Raw genomic sequence first — 23,799 nt, forward strand, 5'->3', positions numbered from 1 at the left:
TTTGGTATTTCACTTATTGAAAACATTTATATATAACACATAACAAGGATGGATGTTAAATTAATGTTGTGTGGTTTGTTTGTTGTTTTTTTTTCATGATCTCTTATAAATTGTTCAGGAGTAAGTTTATTGGTAATTCTCTCCTTGAAAACATGTATCACATATAACAAAGGCTGTAGGATGGTCAGATAACAATATTTTTGTCTTTGTTGGCTAATATATACGTCAAATTGACGTCACGTGGTTCGTTTCTCTCATAATCCCTTCCGAATTGCTCATTAGTTGACTTTTGATAATTCATTTAGTAAAAATAAGTATCACATACATAACAAGGCCTGAGGATGTTCATGTGACGTCACGTGGCTAGGACACATCACGCAAGTAATTATTTTGCCTTCATTGACCAATATGGACGTCATTAGTTTCTTTAGTGATATCTTTTAAATTGTTCACGAGTTTATGGTAATTAAGTTATTGAAAAGATGTATCATATACATGGCCTGAGGGTGGTCTAAATGACGTCATATCTTTCTTGGCCAATATGGACGTCATATTGACGTCACTTGATTAATTTATTTTGCAATTTCTTCCAAATCGGTAACGAGTGGGTTTTCGGTGATTTTAGGGGCACGGTACTTAAAATTCTCAACATATCTCAAATACATACCTACATTTTAATGTAAATAATAGCCTTTTATCCAGATTTGGACCAAAACATGTAATATACTCGATAAATAAATATTGTGATACACAATTTTGACTAGACTTAAGGGTGTAATGTAATGGACCGTTATTCATAACAGATAGTTGTACATTTTACATAAATATTGGCCTTTTTGCTCTTATATGATAAACAAACAAATGTTAAAAATGTCGGAAATGTTCATGCCTTCCTGTTAACGTTATTTTTTTAAGAACGACCGTCGCTGAGACGTACCACACGGAGGGACCCATTGTTTAAGTTGAAGGCAGAATATTTTTAATGGTATATACAGGGCGTTTCAAAGATTTGATCGAGACTAAGGTGATGTAAATACTAGTAGGATTGAAACGCCCTGTATATTTATTTAGGCTATGTATACATCTTTAAGGGTTTATTACTACGATTTGTAGCTAGACAAGGACATATGAAAAAATTGTATAGAGATTAATTTAATATCTTCATGTTGATATCGAGTTTTATTATACCGATTACTCATCTCCATTGTAAAGGCATATATTTTGTTCACGCTCTGTATGAAAGATTGTTGATTTCTTCCTGAGAATAATGATATATTGTGTAGTTATTTCGATAAATACAAATTACAAATTTTCTAATGCGTTTCCTTATCCCCACGATCCTTAATGCGAGCAACCTAATATGCACCAATGTGAATTGTTGGTTGCATACATACGAAAAATGAAATTTTATAGGAAACAGAAAATCCAACAGTGTAGATCTAAGAACATACATAAAAGTGTGTTGAAAGTGGAAATTAAGTACAAAATTTTGAATTTTGCCACAGAAAGTTGTTACATTGCCTCTAATTTTAATTATTCCGAGGTAAAAATTATTAAATTCTCTTGTTATTTGGCGGCCCACAGATGGCGCCACATATATCTCGTTGACACATGTCCTGCGCAAAACTACTAGGCTATCAATATAAAATATTTTTTTTTTAATTCGATTGTCAGAGAGGGTAGAGTTCATTTTTCTAAAGAAAAACTGAAAACTAAATGTAAAACAGAAAGTTATGTTGTCTTCATTTTTTTTTAAAGAAAAACAATGTTATATGAGAAAATTTACCACAGAAAATTGTTAAATTCGGTCCCAACCGAAGTAAAACTATTAAATTTGCGTTAAAATTTTGCAGTTATTTCACGGCCGACAGATGGCGCCACATATATCTCGTCGGCACTGGTCGATCACAAAACAACTAGACCGACGAAATAAATTTTATGGATTCAGTAACTCTTTTGCTACGGGGGGAGTAGGGTTCATTTTTCAATAGAAAAATGAACAACTTTGGAACTAGACAGAAAACAATCTCAACTACAATTCTTCTCAAACCAAAACACATAGAACAGTCTTTAAATCTCTCTCTATTAATCCAGTTGGGTAGTCGAGACGCGCGGTAGATCCCAACCCTTCGCCACCCTTAGTGGGTACCTTTCTTAAGTTAACTTCCAAGCAACATTGTTTCGGCGAGATACCGAGAAAATTGTGGTGGCGCCATCTATCGCCCATAAATTAATACTGACATTTGTAGCCCCAATATTTAATTTTAGGTTTATTTTAGTGAAAAATTTGCGACATTCACATAATTTTTCACTTCAGATGCTCAGTTGGTCCACTTCGAAATTTAACATCTACAGGGGGAGCGCTAAATACTTACCATATTTTTGATATCTTTTTGAATCTGGCAATTTTAAAAATGCAAAACACAGGACCGTTATGTTATTAATTGTTTATTTATGGTATTAATACACATTTTTACAGAGATCATTACAATATAAACTTCATACATAGGCCGGTTCCTCTACGAGTAAATTTGTACAAAATTACGTCTAAAATAATAAAAAAAATTGCACAGTGCTTTAGCCTCGTTCTTCGGAAGAACAGATAAAGAACTGGGTCCCAAAAGTGTTTACCTTAACCTTCTAAAATAGAGACGACATACTCTTACGTTTAATAACGTGACGCTACTAAACAAGTATACAAAGATCCAGTGGCGTACATGAGTGGAGGTGATTAGGGGGGCGGGGTGAGAAAATTCGCTGTACGCCACTGCAAGGATCGCTTTCTATTGCACAGAAATGGGAAAATATAATAATAATGATAATAATAATAAAAATATTTACAAATATAAATATAAATGGAACAGAAAGTTGTACACCCGAATTTAAGCAAATCTTCGCTTAAAATATGTTAAAATATTAAATAAATATTGCTATCTACCCTTTGTTACTTGATTTTAAGATTTGATTAAGAAACCAGTGTACCTGTTATACAGAGTGGTCCATTAAAATGGGAAAATGCAAAATAACCTTTCTATTATCCAAGATACAAAAAAATTCTAATAATTATTGGAGTGCACCAAAAAACTATGCTTTAAAATTGATTTAAAATATACAGGGTGATGTATGAATTTATGGATTTTATTACACAGTTTGTCTAAATATCAATTAATGCACAAATAACAGACTTTCCTCCATTCTAACGCAGATTTTCTATAAAAAGTCATTATGTGGGCCTGTGTTATTATTATTAATTAAGCTTTATTGCATTCTGCATCGTGAAATTGCCATGTGCCAGATAGGGTGTCCCAAAAAAAACGAATATTTTTTTTTTCGTGTCTCTTGTGAAAATATGTTAGTTTATCATGTTTTAAGAGCCCCCTCAAAGAATCAGCTCAAAAAAAATTTTTTAGGGGTCGCTCAAGAATTTTAAAAATTTCCAAAATCGTCAAAAATAATTTTTTTTCCAGGTTGAAAAAAATCTCGATTCTGAAAATTTCAAATCGATATTTTAATTTCTAAAGATCATTCATAATTATTTTAACTTTCAAAGTAGTGTACCTAAAGTGTTTTCGAGAGACCTCTAAAAATAAATATCGACGAATTTGTTTTTATTGAATTTGATGAACAAAAGAATAGAAATAAATATTTAAATTTTAAAAAATTTAAAAATTATAAATATTTGATACTCCCAGTGCGGTAGTAAATTTTGACTCGAGAAAGTGTCTCGTGATTTATTTCTATTCTTTTGTTCATCAAATTCAATAAAAAAAATTATTAGTTCGTTGAATTTATTTTTAGAGGTCGCTCGAAAACATTTTAGGAACACCACTTTTAAAGTTAAAATAATTATGAGTGACCTTTAGATATCAAAATATCGATTTTAAATTTTCAAAATCGAGATTTTTTTCAACCTAGAAAATTATAAAATAACAAAAATTTTTTTAAAAAATTAAATTGTTGACGATTTTGGAAATTTTGAAAAATCTTGAGCAACCTCTAAAAAAAATTTTTTTGAGCTAATTTTTTGAGGGGGCTCTTAAAAGATGATAAACTAACATATTTTCACAAGAGACACGAAAAAAAAATAATCGCATTTTTTGGGCCACACTAATGCCAGCCTAAATATTTTAGTAATTACATTTTTATTAAAAATGTACTCGTTTCTATGCAAAAAAGTCAGATAACTCGCAAAAATAATTAAGTTCGAAAAGTGAAACTTATCCAAGAAAAACTACAAGAACGTTTAGAGATTTAACACGGAAGTGGTCTTGACAACCTGTAAAACGATCAAAATATTCAGAAGTGGGTTTTCACGTTCAATTGTTCTCGGAAATCGACTCCGAGACATTTGAACTACTGGTTGTCCACCTCCTTTGAAATGGTAACACTCAGAGTTATTCCGTTATTTTCTTGTTTACTTTTTCATTTTGACTTCAGCAGTAAAATGAGGTAATAAAATTGGAGAATTTACTTACTTATTTTACGTATTCCTGCTTGTTCCTCTTTTATTTTTAATTTAATTTATTGCCACGAGAGGCTCAAGAAGAGTCGTATGAAAAAACTCGGCAAGTGGGTGCACTCAAAATATTCAGAGTTCGTAAACTGAAACTTATCCAAGAGAAACCGCAAGAACGCCTAGAGTTTTATCAAGTGGTCTAAATGATCTGTATCTGAATCTGTAAAACGATCAAAATAGCGAGATGACGTTTATGTTTCCGTTTTTCGGATATCGCTCCCGAGACATTTGAACTACTTTTCGCGGACCTCCTTCGAAAACATAAAACGTTTAGAACTATTCCGCTTTTTTGTTGTTCTTTTGGGTTTAGCTGTAGCTTTCTTTGTCATAAGTAGCAATAGGTAGCAAATTTGGAGAACGTTCTTGCTTATTTTAAATAATCGTGCTTGTTCCTCTTTTCTATTATTTTAACTAAACGATATGAGAGAGCGCTAAAAGGCACATGTTTAGGCAAAAAGAGTTGTATGAAAAGAGGCAGACAAGTGGCTTTCGCAAAAATACAAAAGTTCGAAGAGTGGGAATTATCTAAGAGAAACCGCAAGAACGCCTAGAGTTTTATCAAGTGGTCTAAATGATATGTATCTGAATCTGTAAAACGATCAAAATAGTGAGATGAGGTTTACGTTTCGGTTTTTTGGATATCGCTCCCGACACATTTGAACTACTTTTCGCGGACCTCCTTCGAAAACATAAAACGTTTAAAACTATTCCACTTTTTTGTTGTTCTTTTGGGTTTAGCTGTGGTTTTCTTTGTCATAGGTGCAATAGGTAGCAAATTTGGAGAACGTTCTTGCTAATTTTAAATAATCGTGCTTGTTCCTCTTTTCTTTTTATTTTAACTAAACGATATGAGAGAGCGCTAAGAAGCACATGTTCAGGCAAGAAGTGTTGTATGAAAAGAGGCAGACAAGTGGCCTTTCGCAAAAATACAAAAGTTCGTAGAATGGGAATTATCTAAGAGAAACCGCAAGAACGCCTAGAGTTTTAACAAGCGAGTGGTTTTAACATTTCTCAAAAACAAGGTTCGTGGTCCCCCATTCCTATCGCATTGCTTATGAATTGTTCTGAACTGTCGCATAACATGTTAAAACCATATAAAAACCCTGTCAAGTGTCAAAATTGGCCCACCTTGCACTTTCCCTCATTAATGAACCTATAAAAAGTAAAATACATAATAAAATACCTAAACAGAATCGAATTCGTTGTAAGTTAAAAAAAAACTAACCGAACCTTCAATACAGTCCCGAAGGCAAGTCCGTAAGTTTCCCGCACATCCTGGAGCTACCCGAAAACTCCTTGCTCTTTGCCAGCAGGACCTGGTGGCTATCCACAACCACCTGCCCGGTCCCTGAATACAACCCGGCGTTGGTGTGTCCCCTCTTGATGAGGAAATTCGTGCTGGAGCTGTTCCTCTTCTCCTGGATCCTCGGGAAGTAATAGGGGATCTCTCCGTTGTCCCTCTGCGACGGCAGGAACATCTTCTGCTTCTCCTCCGAGTGGGTGCTGAGCCTCGACCTCCCCTCCCTCTTGGGGTTGACGACCACGTTGGAAATACTCCTGCACAGGGAAGTGCCCGTCACGTTCCCCGAGTCACTCTTGGACCTGCACGGCGAGGCTTTCTCTTCCGTGTGGTTCGTTACGATGATGTCGACCAGCGTGTCCAAACCGCCGTCTATCCTATCCAGGCTCTTGCACTTGGTCCGGTTGTTGGTCAAGGCTTCGATCCTTTGCTTTTCCTTCTGCTGGCACGAGGTGTAGCACTGGGAATCGTTCCGTAACGTGCCGGTCCTCTTGAAGGACTCCGCTCGCTTGATGCTGGTCCTCGTGGAGGTACGCTTGCACTTCCTCACTTTGCTTTCGTTTTGCGGCGACAGTTCTTTCTCCACCCTTGGCAGCTGACATTTGGAGGCGCTCAGGAGGGAATCGGAGCCTTCCTCCGAAGTAAAAGCCGTCTCGTTCTCGAAGAACATCTCCTTGCTGTTGCAATAGTCGTAGTCTTCGGCTGGCACGAACAAGTGGATCAAACTCCTCGCCTTCCTAGGCGGTTGCGGGTGTAAGTTCGAAGGAATAATCTCAATTTCGCTAGATAGAGCATAATCGTCCACTTCCACGCGCATCTGGAGCTTTGAAGCTACTTGGGCTTCTTCTATTCTCTTCCTTTCCTCTTCGTCTTCGCGCTCCTTCTTTTTGAAGGCCTCCGTTTCGGCGTCGTTGATTATGTTCCTGAGCTCTTCTATCACCTCCTCGATCGTCGTTTCCTCTTCATCCTCCTGTTGCGGTTGTTTCGGTTTCATCGGGACCGAGTCCCCCGGCAGGCTGTAGAGCTCGTAGACCGAAGAGTTCCTCTGGACGTCTTCCTCAGGGGTTAGGCTGCGCTCTGACGAGGATATACCTTCGTCTTCCGGTGTTGAGCCGCCTGAAATAAAAAAAGGGCCTGTAGTTTGTGTTTATTACTAAGTAGATTTTTACTAACCTTGTTTGTTTGGGAGATGCGTGGAGCTGATCTGGGACTTGACAGACTTCAGAGAATGCACTTCTCCTTGGAGTTCGCTGCATCTCTCCTTTAGGCATTTTTCTAGAGAGATTAGGATTCCCTTTTCTTCCTGCAAAATCTGAAAAACACAGAAGAATTCGAGCGATTGCCACGAGGAAATCTTGAAAAGTCTTACCTGTACTTTCCGTTCCAACAACAGAACTTTGTCCCGAAGATCGTCGTTTTCCTTTTCAGCGTCTTGTAGTCTTAGCGTAAGTTTCTCTACGTTGACGCTGTTCTTTTCCCAATGGGTGATCTCTTCCAGGATTGGATCGCTAGAGTTAAGGTTACTTACATTCTAAAAATTAAGAATCAGATTAAACACCAAGACGTCTTAACCTTATTGCGTTACCTTTTTAACAACTTCAATATCGAATCCTGCTTGCTCCAGTTCCGCCTGGATATAAAGCCTCTTCTGTACAGATCCAGCAGTATCCAAAAATCTGTTGAGGAACTTAATTCCCGCCGCTAAAAGTTCCCTTTGGCCTCCCGTCGAACTCAACATGCCTACCAGGAAGCGAAATCTGACGGGCTCGCCGAATCTTAGCCTAAGCGTCGACATAGCCTCAGAAACCGCCGCGTGGCCGTTTGTGGGGGGTTCACAGGCCTTACTCAAGAGCTAGAAACAAAAACATCCATCTTGTCTCCTTTACTCGTTTGAGTTCACTCACCTGCAGTGCTATAATCCTGGACTTGTTGACGTTGCTCATTATACATATAGCCAGGGTAAAAAGACCTGCCGAGGTAGCCGTCAGCTTCCTCACGGCTTCTGAATACCTGGAGCAGCAGCTCAGAAGGCACTGGAGACAAGAGAGTTCGTCCAGTAAGGTTCTTCTTTGAACGGAAGGGGGTACTTTTCCAATGGTCGCGGAAGATCCCGGTTGGCAGTGGGCGTTGTTGGACTGGCTGAGTTGGATGGCCCGCAGGAGGTCCAACAGAAGACCCACGCCGTCGAGGGGGTCGGCCACGAATTCCTGGACGAAGCTGAGGAAGAAAAATGTATGTAAGGACCTATTGTTGATGTACCAGCTACTTTGAATCTTTGGATATTTTGCGTATTGTATTTATGCGTAAGTTTTCAAAATTTCAGGTCCGTCGAAATTTCTTTGGATTTCTCTATATGTCTAGTGCTTCTCTGTAATTTTACGCAAAATCTTCTGTGATGAGTATTCGTTCGAAGACCTTCTTCGGTTCACATGTTTGTGATGTAACGTCGTCGTTCACGAATCTTAAATTATTTTTTCTGTTTTTCAGCTAAAATCTAAAGGAAAATATGAGCTCTTTTTTGAAAATTTATTTCCCGATATGAAAATCATTTGTTTTAGACGCAATATGATTCCGAAACGAATTTCTGGTACCCCCATTATTAATATAAGAAAATACCTCATTACATGTACCTACAAAAAATATTCAGAACCACTGATTTTGACTCCTACCTACCTCATTATATATTTAACCTTATTAATTGCAAGCATACTATTTTTTCTATAAGTCAAATTCCATTAACTTTCATTGCTTATATCATAAGATGCCTGCGGCAATTCATAATGCTACGGGATACATTGTAAGCTCGTTTTAATTACTTACGTCTCAAAAAATTATTAACAGGTTTATTCAATCTGCAGGAAACACCTCAACAAGCGATTGTCTTGATCTTGTTTTGCTATAAAGCCACATACTTTGCGATATAATCGAAATTTATGTTTTTTTAACGCATTTTCTAGTCAAAGAAATTATTGTTTCTCGTTAAAAAAAATAGTGAAAGAAAATGAATAAACTGTGTGGCTTCTATAATTATAAAAATTTGCATACGTCTTCGTGTTTGCGTATAATATCAAGGAAGTCTGTGAAATCAATCCCTCAATTGCAAATGATGATAATTACGCTTTTATCAACATTGTTACGGAATGGATTGTTACATAATTATTATTGTTTATGGGGAATAACTATTATTAGTAGGGATTTTTCACATACTCATCTACACTACTGTAACATCATGTATTATTCATTATCGTCATAAGACTGTTGATACAAGGAAGGTGGTAGGCCTCATAAAAATGTAAAGTTTGCACCTGCGACAAAATAATCTTTTTTCCGTAAGTTACTGGGTGCAAAGAGCATGCATATTATACGGAGGCCTTTGACCTTCAGAAGTACATAAGTATCACAATTGTAAGGTTACAAATAGCTTGAGCGTCTGTTTTTTACCCGCCTAGCGCCCGGTTGTCCTATCCCATCAGGTGTATTGATATTATTTATTTCACCGAAATATCAGTGCCAGAGGTCATTGACCGAGATTCACATACTAAACACAGTGCTTTAAAAAAATAGTACCAAAACATTTTTAATAAAAACCTAAAAAACCCTTGCCGTTTTTGAGAAAACTAATACTTTACGGACTTTTTTGTGGAAAACATGTTCGAATAATGTTGAAAATTAAAAATATTGCATACTTCTAGCTGTGGAAACAGACAGACAAACAAAATATAAACTACCAAATTTATTAAGTTAATGTAAGTTAACTGCAATTTTGAAAACGAAAATAGATTAATTTTTGAAACATAAACCAAGTGAAATGATATAGCGATGTGTATTTTTATTTGTCTGCTCTTTTCAATGTGAATTTTTTTTGTTAAGCAAACGCCTGAATTTTCAAGCCTTTTAACAGAAGGGTTTATTTAATTAATTTTAAATTATTTTCACAGGTACTCAAACAGAGAACAAAATTAAATGTAACATGTAAAAATTTTCGAGATTTAAGGAGGTATATCGGGTTTACTCAAATGCACAGATGTACTTGAAATTTATATAGCGTATTACCAAGTGCTCCCTCTGTGCGTCATATTTTTTCAAATTTTTTTTGATTCTAGATTTTGAGATATTGTTGTTGAAAGTTGTTCATTTTAACATAGGTTTATATGGCGAAGATGGACGGTGCGGCTCTTTTTTTGCTCATAACTGAGAAAAAAAATGTAGAAATCGTGAAACAAAACTTTTCCATAGATAGTACACAGTATTATCTTATTTTTAATATAAAACTAATGAAAGTTTTGAACATAGTACAGCTGTATTAATTAGAAACAGAAATCAATAATTGCATTTCTGTCTGACTTGAGGATTAATGTGGCAATTAGCTGACAGCAAGGAGGGAATACATTTGAAAGACTTGATAAAAACGAAATTGATTTCAAACATACATTTTTCCTAAATCCCATGTACATTGTTATAACAATAAATTATTCACAACAGATGATTTTTTGTAATGTTTTTAAAAAACTAGATCAATTAAAAAAGACTAGGAAGCTGTGATATATTTATTGGAATAAAAAATACAGTTGACTTTTAATATATTTAATGGTTTATAAAAACATCGTAATAATTACCCAGCAATATTTAGGGTTACATAAAGTCTTCTTTACTTGATTAATATAATTAGTAATACTTCAGATAAAAGCATTTGTACGGAATAACAAAGGAACATAAATATTTCTCGGCAAACTTTATATCTAAAAAATTTGTTATAGTTGCAAAACTTTTGTAACATTACTAAAATAGAGATGAAAAACACGAACAGTAAGTAATAATGTAATTTCTATCACAGAACCTTCAAAATTGCATCCAACATTTTCTTTGACTTGGACGAGAGATGGGCGCGAGTGTCATTTCATTTCTTTAGAACTAAATTAACATAATTCTCGTTGTTTTACCAGTTCACATTATTTACGGATTTTAAATAAAGGATACAAATCTTCGCGAGGATATGATATATTTGCTATATATAATAATTATTTTACATAGTTTACACACAATACATTTTTGAACACGTACGCATCTTTACCCGAATTTGACGCGCAATATCTCTGATGTCCGAGGTCTGTAGGTTCGCAGTGTGTACAACTGCTAGTCAATTATTAGCGCTGTTACCACATCTACATAGTCTTTATGCGTTCATTAAATATAATTTAAAACTACTTAAATATATTTTTATGTTGTTAATTAGTCAATATGTATGCTATATGCATATGAGTAGATTTCTTTGCCAGATATATAACGTTTATCGCAAATAATTTCAAAAGAATTTAATTTTTTCAAATTGGCAGCGGGCTTTAGTCCCATAAGAAAAGCATAGGACCCCCCTGCGCTCCTCACTTCCCTCGGACACCGATATACCTCCTTAAAAAAAATTACGGCATTAAATCTTAGACATGACCTTGTGAACAATTGTTTTATATTTATTTATGCTTTGAAACGACGAATTTCAAGACACAACCTGAAAAACCTAGGTTAACTAACTCTTTTTAGGCTTCCGTTTGCTACATCTCGTTTCCACACAGTTTTCCATGTCAAATACAGATTTCACAGACACAGTTTACCGTAGGAATGTTGCAACTATTGCAACGAACTGTTTGACGAATTGTTGGGAAACTCGAATCGTTTTGTCACAGATGAAACCGATTGCGGATTGTGCTTGAACTAGAAACCAACCTGGCCGTACATCGGTGGCATTATTTCGAGTTAAATTGGCTTCGAAGTAGCTTCAATAAGAATTCAATATCACGGGACATATTTAAAATGTTTGCAAATACTTGCGAGAGATATTACAGGCTTCTGATGAGAAAGTAGGCGTGAAAAATTATGTAAGTTTTTTAAACATTTATTTTTCAACCTTCTTCGTATACGGGGTGATTCAATGTACAGGATGATTCACTATATTTTGACCCCCCATTAACTTTTTTTGCTTTTAGAGTTATAAAAAAATTTTAAATGCAAAAGTTGCATGATTTTTTATAAAACTTTCGAAAGTGATGTGGAAAAACAAATGAAGCACAGCGAAAATGGACGCAGATGTTAGCTTTGTTCATTTAAATGGAACACCCTGTATATTCTTAGTAATCCAGATGTAAATAAATTCCAAAAAAAAACATTAAAAATATTATTTACTGTCACTTGGAATTTTATCGTCAAACCTAATATGCAAATTCCTTAATTATGTACAACCATTCAAAAGGAACTGGATGAGGTGAACTGACAGCAAAATATTTTTATTGATGTCGTTCTTCCCGTGTTGAATATGGAAATATTTCCAAATGGGCGGACAAATAATTTGGTATCGAATTTCAAGAAAAGGATATCGTCGTTACGATCTGATTAAAAATTAATTTTGTCAAATTTGGCACCAGGGAATTAGTTGGCAGAAAAAGGTAATGTCAATGTTCTCTGAACTCTGCTACACTAAGAGAACTGTTTATTTATATTCGCCATAATGAATGCATCAGGTGTTTTTTAGTCAGATAACAATTTTTAGAATTACTAAAATAATAGTACTGGAAATTGCTTAGATCAGAAGAAAAATGTGTTCTTGGTATAAATGTATAGAGTGTTTCTTTGTATTTTACACTTCATCTGCAACTGTTATTTTTAGAAATATGAAACCTGTTGCATATAAAAATTGTATAGACTAGGCGGTATCTGTTTTGGTTTGGATGAACGGTATATCCACGGAAATTTTTGCCTTTTTGGCTTTCAAATATTACTAGAAATGAAAATTTTTCTATGCGCATTTCTATACGCTTCTTTTTAAAAAACAGATCGATTGGTCAATTAATTACGTAGTTATGGCCGATCAAAGTTAACCGTCATTTACACTAAATGTACTGGGACATCCGGGCTAATCTTTCGAAAAATACCTTTGGTATTCCGAGTACTTACCAGGTCTAAGTTTGCAATACTTTTCTTCATTGACAACCTACTTTAAAATGTGTTTAAAGTTATTTATGCCTTTTATTTATGCTGTTAACCATGCTTAACACAGCTGCATGTTTTTGAACACTAAAAAAAGCGTCTTTCCAATAATTTTTAAAGCTTACTTTAAAACATTTGATTTGATTGAATATTCATAAAGTTATTCTAATTGTTTATAAGTACAAAAATTCGACCAATGTTTAAACAAGCGACAGAGCTCTCCTAATTGACGGATTCGAATTTTTCAAAAAGCGTTTGAAAGCTTGAAAGCCCTTCTATATGTGATTAAATTTTCAAGTATCTAAAGACCTTGGTTTTTGTTGTGCAAAATTTTGAAAATTTGCAATTTTTTTTCAAAATTTGGATTGCAAAATTATTATGCAAAATCTATCAAACCGATTTTGATGAAATTTGGTGTGATAATTCTACATAACATGAAGTTTTCTTAAGCCAAGTATGAAGGTCCTATACCCAATTTAAAAACCCCATACAATTCCCTAAAAAGTATTGTTTTTTAACCCCATTTTTGGTGATTTTTTCGATTTTTACAATAATAATCATGATTCATTCGATTTGTAACTAGTCGTATTTTGTAAAAAATTTAATTACAAACATATTTTTCCTCTTCCATTTTCGCCTAAAATCAACTCTTGAAAAGATACATACTTAAATAGGAAGAAAGATATGACATTTTTCGAATTTCTTTAACATATTGTGCCGCCAAAAGTTAAGCCCACGTGTTTCTGTATACGTATAAAAAAATTTTCATTTTTAGTGATATTTTAAAGCCAGATAGCCAAAAAACTCCGTGGATATACGATTCACCCAAATATGGACTTTTTGAAACAGATACCGTCTGGACTAGTATGAATGTTTATGAAACGCTAGAATTTTGAATCAGATTGAACAAAAGAACATTTCAAGGTTTATCTTATGATTATAGTGAAACAATGTCTGGTAGGTTTATCTTTGTCGAATATCACATGTCCACAGACACAATTACCATGGCCATATTTCCCTTACCATTAGAGATACACCTAGTGACCCTGATATCAAAGTAAGTAAAAAAAGGTTAATTTGACACATTTGTAATATTCTTTGAGGAAATAACTTTTTTCTACATACATATTTTTCTATTTCCAGGAACAACGATTGTAGGTGGGAGTAAAAAATATATTAAAACACTGTGGATACTAAATCAAAGAGCAGTATTCAAGCATAATGAGCGCATAATATAATAATTTGTAGGGTCTGAATGATTTTGATACTATTTTTAAATATAAATTCTAATGCTTTCGCAGTTGCCTTAACAATATAATCAATATGCTGCGAAAAACTTAAAAAACTATCAAAAATAACTCCAAATCCTTAGTAAACTGTGTCGAACGCAAATTAATATTGTAACCAGGATTGGAATTATAAATGGTTGGTTTGCATTTATTCACATTTAGGTTAGATTTGTTGTTAAGAGCCTAAACTACAAGTTTATTAAGTTTCTTCTGAAGATTGTCATTAATAAATAGGAGAAAAAGAACGGATCCAAGTTTGAACCCTGAGGAATCCCCGATGTAATGTTTTGAAACCGTTAAATGTAACATATTGCATTCTATTATGAAGGTAGGAGCGAAGGAGGTTGGTAATCCATCATTAAAACTAAATATATTAAAAATTTGAAGTAAAATTGAATTGCCAATAAAATTTTTTTTGAAAGTGTAAATTTTCAATAACCTTTTTCTTTCAGTGTAGTTGATCGGCGTATAATTCTATGGACCTTTTCAGATTTAGGTATATGTATTACGATTTGGAAGATTACTACGGCGGTTAAAGTGTACATTTCAAGTAACCCCGTCTCCCAGTGTACACCAGGGCAGCGTCCAGTTCCGAGGAAGCCACCAATTATCATCTCCAAGTTCATTACCGCGTAATGAGTTCAAGAACCTCCACGGCTACGCGGCCAAACGCACGTCGGGCGTAATCGATGTGTAGGGAAAAAAAGTAAGAGTGAATAGTTTTTCCAGTTACCCGAGATGTTTGATTTATTACGTAATTATTATTTAAATTGGGCCCGACGTACCCGAGGGCGGCGCGCTTCGCATACATTAGCGGCGGATCAAGGATGGCGGTGTTTACTTTTTAATTAGCGCCGCGATTCCGGACAATGCCGCATGGCCGGAGGATCGAATGTCGTAATGGGCAAAGTTGACGGATGTGACACGTGCGGTGTTGCCAAAGCGAGCGGTACGGAATCAGCTAGATGGCTTGTCATTGTCAAACAACACCAGAAAGGTAGACCGGAATATAGATTAGAAAGGTAACCGAGAGACCAGTGCCGTAACAAGGTATAGGCAGAGTAGGCACACGCCTATGGGCGCAAACTGCTAAGGGCGCATGGAAAGGAGTTGAACACAAAAATTTAAAAAATATTTTTGAAAAAACATTCAGGGAATTTTGTAAAATCCTTATAGTTTCTGAGAAAAAAAAAATGTTGAAGTATTTTCAACCTTCAACTATTGTAGTCTCTAGCGTCATTCGCGCTGTACGCTGTGCACAATACGTTCTCTCTCCAGGAAGTTTCCGAATACTGAAATGCGATAGTGTTTACGTTAGTTTTTTAAGTACCAACAATGGTTTACGTGTATAGCAACTGGGGAATTGATGTTTGAAGCAAGACGGGAGCAAATGTATTTACACGTCGTTGGGCAAAATTTTGAACAGTTGTTGTAATTACTTTATTAACTAAAATTACAAATTAATTGTTTTAATTAATAATAACAATAGAGGCAAAAGCAGTTGAATTAGTTGACGTAAAATAGATGTTATAAAATTTTATTTATTTCTTTCCTTTCTTTTTTTACTCTTCTCATTTTTTCGTATACTTAATGGTTTACGAGCAAAAAATAAATTATTTTTCCTTGCCAATTAGTATAACAGTTACCAAAAATGATTTGATTTTTGAAAAAAATTCTTTTTTTATCAATAGGAGAAGCCATGCAAATATGAACTAAAAATTTAATTAAAAAAAATGAAAGATAAATTTTCGGGCCATTTTGAGATTTGAATTTTTTCTCAAGGGGGGCTCAAATCGAAAAAATGTAATGGAAGTACTCCCCTAAAATTACTTTTTAAACACCTCCTTAAAATGTTTGCACATCATTATGAAACACCCTGTATATTAAGTGAAACAATTTATCATGTTTTATTTTTGTGTTTATTACATTTTTAAAAGTAAAATGTATGTTTTTGAGTTTTTGCTTAGTTTTAACAATTAAGTAGGGGCGCAAAATTAAAAGCTGGCCTCTAGTAAAATTTCTTCTAGTTACGGCACTGCGAGAGACAACTACAATAAACTAAATTTAAAACATGGGCTGCGGGACACCTTTGTGAAAATTCAATTTTCCTTTTCAAAAAAATTATGACAGCTACGTATTTCTCACTTATGCCATGTTCATGAGTTGAAGAGAAGTATCGATTTTATCACAAAATTTTTTTGGCATAAGTGTTGCAAGGGACCTAAAAATGGAAAACATTCTAAGAAATGTGAAAACATCTTTATTTGTCTACCAATTTCTCATTAATGCCAATTAGAGATATGACATTATTATATTCGAAAAGCTCATAAAAAACATTGGCATAAGTCCTACTAAGGACTAAAGAAAACAGGCCTTTGGAAAAGCTGCGGAAAATTTTTCGTTTCGGTTAACGTTTTTCTCGTGAATAAATTAAAGCTTATTGCAAAGAAAAATTGAAAGTATTAATTTTTTTAAAGGGCATAAGTCTCTGGTGAGGACTATATGCTAAAAAAATTTTGAAAATTGTAGGAAAATTCATGAAAATTGTTATGTCTTTCTCGCTTATGCCATTACATTATAAAGTCATTAAATGTAGGCATAAGAACACATTGGATTTTCATGTTGTAAATTATTTTGAATTTTAATACGAGTCAGGTCGACAAAGTAGAAAAATAATAGAAAATTGCCACAATTTTCTCGTTTATGCCGTTTCGTACACGAGTAGAAAATATTATTAAAAGCCATTTTCAAGAGTGGCATGAATGCCACAAGGTACCGTCGTATGTAAAAATTTTTAAATAGTTTATTTCATCGCCTGCGCAATTTTCAAAATACTTACACTTACTTGCATTTCGCGTATTTTTAATTTTATAAATATAAGTAATTTTTGATGAATTCAAACCTTATCTTATGAATATACAGTATTTAGCCTATAAAATACGCCTTTGGCCTTCAAATGATCTTGGTGATATGGCTTGAAATCACAAAGATAATAAGAACTCAGAAAAATAATTTTTCGTGAGCATTGTATGGTCCAAAATGTCTGTCTCAAAGTTTTTTTAAAAAGTATTTTAAGCACAACAGGCTGGGTGTCCCACGAATTCGAATTTTAACAAGGTCAAAAGGTCACAGATTAAATTTATCGCACCCATAGGTCATTTTTCAAGGTATAACAAACATGCAAAAAAAATTTCATGAAAATCGGTTTAGTCTTGTACTGTCGCTAATAATATACTAATGCTTCCTCAAAGACTTTGAATTACTAATTTTTAATTATAATTATCACAAACAATAACACTTAAAATAATACAAATTTTTATTAACTTAAAATTAAAGCATATAAAAAATATGAGTTTTTTCGGTTTTATGATTTTTCACATTTTCAAATTTCAAACAGTTTTATCTCCAGCTCTCGATGAACGAAAATATATTTTAACGGATCAAAATAAAGGCCTTACTACCAGCTTTATTATAAGTTATTAAGAATTATCGTAATAAAAAATAACATGTCGAAAAATCTAACTAAACCCAATACAAAGCTTTCTCTTTTTCATGTAATTTTTTTTATTTTAAAATTTTTATTCCCTTTTATAGTTAGAAATACTTTACTGGTTTCTCGTGGAAATGAACGGAAAAAAGTTATAAGCGAAAAACGTAAATTCACGTAAAAATTATACAATTAACCATCGTGTAAACAATCTTCTCCCACATTTTTATAACTGTGGAAACTATCATGTTACTGTATATAATATTTAGCATCTATAGTGATAAATTCAGCTTGCTGAAACAAAAAGTCGCGAAATGGTAATTTCCCAGCTCTTTTCTTGGCCTATTACAACTGTTATTCGTTTGTTCTTAATGTATAAAACTTTTTTTCCTTGCCTTCTATTCATTGAGCGCTCTTGGTTATATCCCCGTTATTACTAAATATAGAACCATTAATATTCTACATTACTGTATCCGCGAGACAACATTCTATCCAAATCTGTAGAAATATACAGAGTGTTCCATTAAAAAGTACATTTTTTGTGTAGCCTTTAGAATCACCCTGTAGAAAATCGGATGTACGCAAAAAACGGCAAAAAACAAAATAAAATCGACCTGTCGCGGCATTTATATGTAAAAAAAAATTAAAATTATTACAGTTTTACTTAAAAAGTTCCATAATTTAGCCACTCTATAAAGAAACTGCCACTATCGGGCAAGATCCTAGATAAACTTTCTATTCGACAAATTGTTAGCTCATATATTCAGACTACAACTAACTACAGTTTTAGTGGTTGCTACATAGATCCTAGACCAGAACGTCCTAATCTACGACACCGACTAGCCAGCTATCAAGCAATCGCTGTCACCGTTCCGATGACATTCTAAAACTCAAATCCGAAATTATCCCGACACATTTTTTTCACTCGCGATACCTTCCGGAATGGCTTCCTGCCAGCCATGCGGCCGCCTACCCTCAGCCCGGCCCTCCAGATCGAAAATCACGTGCCCCCCTTGTCCCCCGTGCGCCTGCACAATCCCCGTCATCTCCGACAACCTCCCCAAGTATCAGGTACCCAACCCCTGCGACCCTAACCGTCCCAATGAACCCGATTGTTGCAATGTATGCGTACCGGTGATGGTTCCCAAGGAACCAGAAACTCCGCAGAAGCCCAAGAAAAAATGTAGGTACGTCCAACCTCCCAGACCGAAGTCTTACGCCCCCCATAGGAAGTATCTTCCTCCGGAGCTGAAGATGGACGACGATACCATCTACAAGAAGTCTTATATTCCCGTGGAGACAGACAGAGCTGATCCCGTCCGTCCCACGAACAACTTATGCGTTGGCGAAGGAAAGATGTCTGACAATACAGTGAATAGGATGTCGTACCAACCCCACAAGGTCCAACCAGTGACCCCTGTGTACCCTTGTGAGCACAAACTTATAGGTGAAGGTCCCATGCAGGACCTAACCACTCAGAAGCACGACTACGTACCTAAACCCTACGTCAAGCCGGAACCTGTGAAACCGTTCACTAACCTCTTCACTTCCGATTGTCCCCTGAGTGACAAGACAGTCAACAGATTGTCCTACCAACCCGTGAAGGAGATGCCCAAGGTGGAACCCTTCGTCCCCACGAATGCCATAGAGAAACCTTCGGGGAAAATCAGCGATAAGACCGTGCAGAAAATGTCGTACCAACCGTGGGAACCACCCGAACCCATGGATATGCCCTGGAAGAAAAGACCACAGTTCGTGCCTCCAAAGCTGAGGATGGAGGATAATACGGTGCAGAAGATGAGCTACGGCCCGCCGGGTGAATACGTGGAGTGCGCTGACGACGATCCGGATTGCGTGGATTGTCCGGAACCGCCCTGTGTACCGCCCTCGAAAATATCCTCGCCATGTGAAGGTCCCAAAGTGTGTTGTAACGCATGTTGTTGTCCTAGAGCGTCTTGCTGACAAAGTCAACAAAGATGATTTGAGGTAACCAAATTCCTGTGATATTGTTCAGTGATTTTGTTTTTTATTTTTATATACAAACTTATATATTATGTCTGTATACATATGAAACCAATAAAGAATTTTTACATTATAATTGATGGCAATACGTATGTAATTAAAAGTACGAATGGTTTGTTTTAGGTTCAATTTAAACAGGTTTTATATGTTTGCTTTGGTCTAAAAAATTGCAACAGTTCGCTATTTCAATGTAAATTACGAAATTGCAGAAACGGATTCATATTTTCAATAAAAAAAATACTGTGGTTCATTTTAGCCACTTCTGCATTTTCAATTGTGCGTCATAGTCCAGACGGTATCTGGTAATGTTTTATACGTCACCCTAGTTTTGTACGTTACCGTTTTTTAATTTTCGGACGTATATTTATGTATATTTATAAAATATTCCATTACGGTAGATTAGCCAGCACAATTACCTACAATTTAAAAAAAAATATATTTTCATCGTTTAGATCCTATACAATATACATATATATTTTTCCAAAAATTAAAAAAATGGTGACGTATAAAACCTTACCAAAGCTGCAAAAATGAAGAATTTTGCAAATTGCTTTTGGTTTCTGTATATTTACACTATGTGTATACCGAATTTCAAGTATCAGCAAAACTTCAAACAAATTTGGCAAAGTTTCGAGTTTCAGATGCCTATGGATGTATAAATCCTTATAGAACAAAAAGTTTTGCTCTCATGATTTTCGACTTTAGCGTCATTATTGTATACAGGGTAGCCCATTGAAAACGTACCGCAAGGCATTACAGGGTAGTAATGAACTTTTCGGCAAAATCCAAAAACAGGTAAAGTTTGCTTCTGAGGGGGACAACTTTTGGCGCAAAAAGCATAGCAAAATCTTCAACCCCCTAAGTGGGGGTGCCATCCCCCAAATTTTTTTAAATGGGAATGGGGGTCAAGTGGGGGGTCATTAGAAAGGGCTTTTAATTCTCTATACATCGATTCTTACTTTTTGAAAATCGATCCATTATTTTAGAAAATATGCAGCTTTGAAAATACGAACAATATTTTTGACGAGAAATGCGAAAATCGATTTAATTTTACTTCAAAACTTACGGTATTAGCTTGGTAAATTCCTTCAAAAGAATTCGCTGTTTTTTTTTCTGATTTGCGAATTCTTTAGCCTGATTTTGGTGAGCAAAAAATTGTCCGCTTTTTGTTTCGTATTTAGATAGGCCACAAGAAGTTGCTAGATAACTGTCTTGTGACTTGTAGTTGAAGAGTACCAATACTGCCGAGTCTTTTAAATTGATTAATTATGGTGTACTCAATTCCAGAAAGAGTAGAAATTATTGAGCTTTTTTTCAAAAACAATGAATGCGGAAATCGGGTCGCCGAACTGTTCAACCAACGGCATCCTGAGAAACATGCGTCTGGAAAAATTGTTCGCGAATTGGTGGCCAAATTTCGCGAAACTGGCTCCGTTCATAACAAAAAGAGGCAGGTTGAAAATCCGGTACTAAATGAACCTACGGAAATAGCGGTATTGGGGCAAGTGGCAATGGATAGTACGCTGAGTACAATGCAATTGGCTACTGCGACAGGAGTGAGTCGTACAAGTGTCCAACGAATATTAAAAAAATACAAATTCCATCCTTATAAGATTCGGCTAGTGCAAGAGCTAAATGAAGACGATTTTGATCGTCGTTTGCAATTTTGCGAAATAATGACTGAACGAGCGATAAACGATAATTTCCTCTTTAATGTGTGTTTTTCGGACGAGTGTACGTTCTTCTTGAATGGTTTAGTGAATCGCCATAATTGTCGTTACTGGGCTGATACCAATCCAAGGATTTTCCATGAGACACACTCCCAACACCCCCAGAAGTTGAATGTATGGGCAGGTATTTTTGGAAATTCCATTGTAGGTCCTTTTTTCCTTCCTGGAAATTTGACAGGCGATATGTACTTGGATTTACTACAAAATGTCATCGACCCAGCTCTAACAAATATCATAGAGGACGACCCTGCTTACAATGAACACGAACTGATTTTCCAGCAAGACGGAGCTCCTCCACATTACTCGCTCAATGTGCGCAATTACCTAAATGAGACGTTTCCAGGACGCTGGATAGGACGAAGAGGTGCAATTGAGTGGCCCCCTCGGTCACCCGACTTAAATCCTTTAGATTTCTTTCTCTGGGGGCACATTAAAAGCAAAGTTTACAGCACTCCACCTGATACCTTGGAAGATCTGCGAGGACGAATCATTAATGTATGTCGCGAAGTAACACCGCAAGTGCTCCAGAATGTTCGACAACGGTTTGAAGACAACCTGTATCATTGTATGCAAGTTGGCGGACAACATTTTCAGCATTTACTTGACTAATACCGTAAGTTTTGAAGTAAAATTAAATCGATTTTCTCATTTCTCGTCAAAAATATTGTTCGCATTTTCAAAGCTTCATATTTTCTAAAATAATGAATCGATTTTCAAAAAGTAAAAATCGATGAATAGAGAATTAAAAGCCCTTTCTAATGACCCTCCACTTGACCCCCATTCCCATTTGAAAAAATTTAGGGGATAGCTCCCCCACTTAGGGGGTTGAAGATTTTGGTATGCTTTTTGAGCCAAAAGTTGTCCCCCTCAGAAACAAATTTGACCTGTTTTTGGATTTTGCCGAAAAAGTTCTTTACTACCCTGTATTGTCTTGCGGTACGTTTTCGATGGGCTACCCTGTATATATTGAACTATGGTTTTCGAAAGTATTATCACTTTTTGTTTATAATTGACATTTTTACAGCAACTTTAAAAAACTGACGTTTTATACCGTCTTTTCAATCTCACGGCTTTGTTATTGCAAATTTCGTAATCGGACCACCGCCATTTTGTAGCTATTTTTATTACGAACAAAATCATGTCCTAAGCGTTTTTTCGTACAAAGTCATCCCGCTATTGTGCTCATCATTTAAAGTATTCCTGTGTAGTTTTTTCCGAGTTATCAAGGAAATGTCACGAGCAGTAACTTTTCGGCCTCTGCCGACTGGACTATAGTAGCGATGTAGCTTTTAAATGAGACCAGCATAGAATACCATATAATACAAACATGTATTTAGATTTCATTCAGGAAAATTACAAAAATCTGTCAGTTGTCAAATTACCGTGTTGCATGTAACAATCAAAATTCATGAAGTGACTTAAACTGCTATTTAATTTATCCCTACACACACATAAGTACCATGAACACTTTCTGGAACCTAACACAGTGCTGCGCACCGACGTGCAAGTCCCAGACTAGATCAAGAAAGAAACTCAGATACATCCCACCGCCCAGGACCGAATCCTGCCGACCAACTAGCAATTACACGCCCCCAAAAGAGAAGATGGAAGATCGCACCGTATACAGCATGTCCTATTCGGCCTCGAAACTTATAAAAAAAGACAACCTTTGCTCCGGCGGAAGCAATTCCATGAGCAAAATGCCCTGTCAGTTCGTAAAGTATCAACCACAGTGTCCTGTGTGTCCCTGTTTGTTTAATCAAGGACCATTTTGGACTTGTAGCGACCAGACGGTTCACAGCTCGTCCTACCAACCGTGGTGCAAGCCCCAACCAGATGAGATGCCTTGGAAGAAGAAACCAAGGTACATACCGCCTAAGGTGAAGATGGAGGACCAAACAGTTCAAAAGCTAAGCTACGCCCCACCAGGTCAGTTCGTGGAGTACACAGACGACGACTCAGACAGCTGCTTTGGCCCCCAGATGCCGCCCTGTGAAGGTCCCAACATTTGCTGTAACCCCTGGTGCTGCCAGAACTTCGCTAGTGACAAGGATTCGGAGGTTATTTTTTTACACTAGTGCAGCGTTTTTTGTTTTTTTTTTAATATGTTGTTATACATAATAAGATGATAAGATTTTACGATAAGTCGCACATAATAAACTTCATTTGGCATTAGTACGAGTTTTACTTGTTGAAATTAATTGCTTGAATTATCAAAAGTATGTTGTGTAAGAACAAGTTTTAGTTTCTTTGTCACAACCACACATAGGCAACTTTACTGGTAAGAGATTGAAAATTACCCCCACTACTTGACTCCAGAGCCCGAGAGGACAGCGATATGTGTCTGTCCTTTTTTAGACAGAGACAAAATAAATTTCTGTTGTCTCTGTTAGCATTCATTTTGAAATTTAACAGCTGACGCCGGAACTTCATCATGATTCATACGTTACATAATTTTAGAATTTTCAGAAAATGTAATA

At 35.6% G+C, this 23,799-nt stretch overlaps 2 protein-coding genes across 2 annotated transcripts; one reads left to right on the forward strand and one right to left on the reverse strand.

Annotated features, from left to right (window-relative positions):
* Positions 1-4,043: 4,043 nt before the first annotated feature.
* On the reverse strand, positions 4,044-11,555 carry LOC108913986. The gene is made up of 6 exons (XM_023455686.1): positions 11,535-11,555; positions 7,721-8,089; positions 7,402-7,668; positions 7,186-7,347; positions 6,990-7,128; positions 4,044-6,932 (listed from the first exon to the last, which is right to left on the reverse strand). Exons 1-6 carry the CDS (start codon positions 11,553-11,555, stop codon positions 5,749-5,751), a joined length of 2,142 nt encoding a protein of 713 aa, XP_023311454.1. The 3' UTR covers positions 4,044-5,748.
* Positions 11,556-18,509: 6,954 nt separating this feature from the next.
* LOC108913987 (stabilizer of axonemal microtubules 2) lies at positions 18,510-19,529 on the forward strand. Its single transcript, XM_018719680.1, has one exon. The coding sequence runs from the start codon at positions 18,510-18,512 to the stop codon at positions 19,527-19,529; it is 1,020 nt and encodes a 339-aa protein (XP_018575196.1).
* The last annotated feature ends 4,270 nt before the right edge of the window (positions 19,530-23,799 follow it).

This window comes from Anoplophora glabripennis, unplaced genomic scaffold, assembly GCF_000390285.2.
Source record: "Anoplophora glabripennis isolate ALB-LARVAE unplaced genomic scaffold, Agla_2.0 scaffold837, whole genome shotgun sequence".
Classification (NCBI taxonomy): Eukaryota; Metazoa; Arthropoda; class Insecta; order Coleoptera; family Cerambycidae; genus Anoplophora; species Anoplophora glabripennis.

Excerpts from the sequence above, each read along its gene's own strand:
- LOC108913986 (XM_023455686.1), bottom strand. The coding sequence starts at position 11,555 with ATGCCACCGATGTACGGCCAG. Across the intron at positions 8,090-11,534 it reads TGCCACCGATGTACGGCCAG|ATTCAAAGTAGCTGGTACAT; the intron begins GTTGGTTTCTAG and ends AAATATCCAAAG. Across the intron at positions 7,669-7,720 it reads CCAGGATTATAGCACTGCAG|CTCTTGAGTAAGGCCTGTGA; the intron begins GTGAGTGAACTC and ends TTTTGTTTCTAG.
- LOC108913987 (XM_018719680.1), top strand. The coding sequence starts at position 18,510 with ATGGCTTCCTGCCAGCCATGCGGCCGCCTACCCTCAGCCCGGCCCTCC.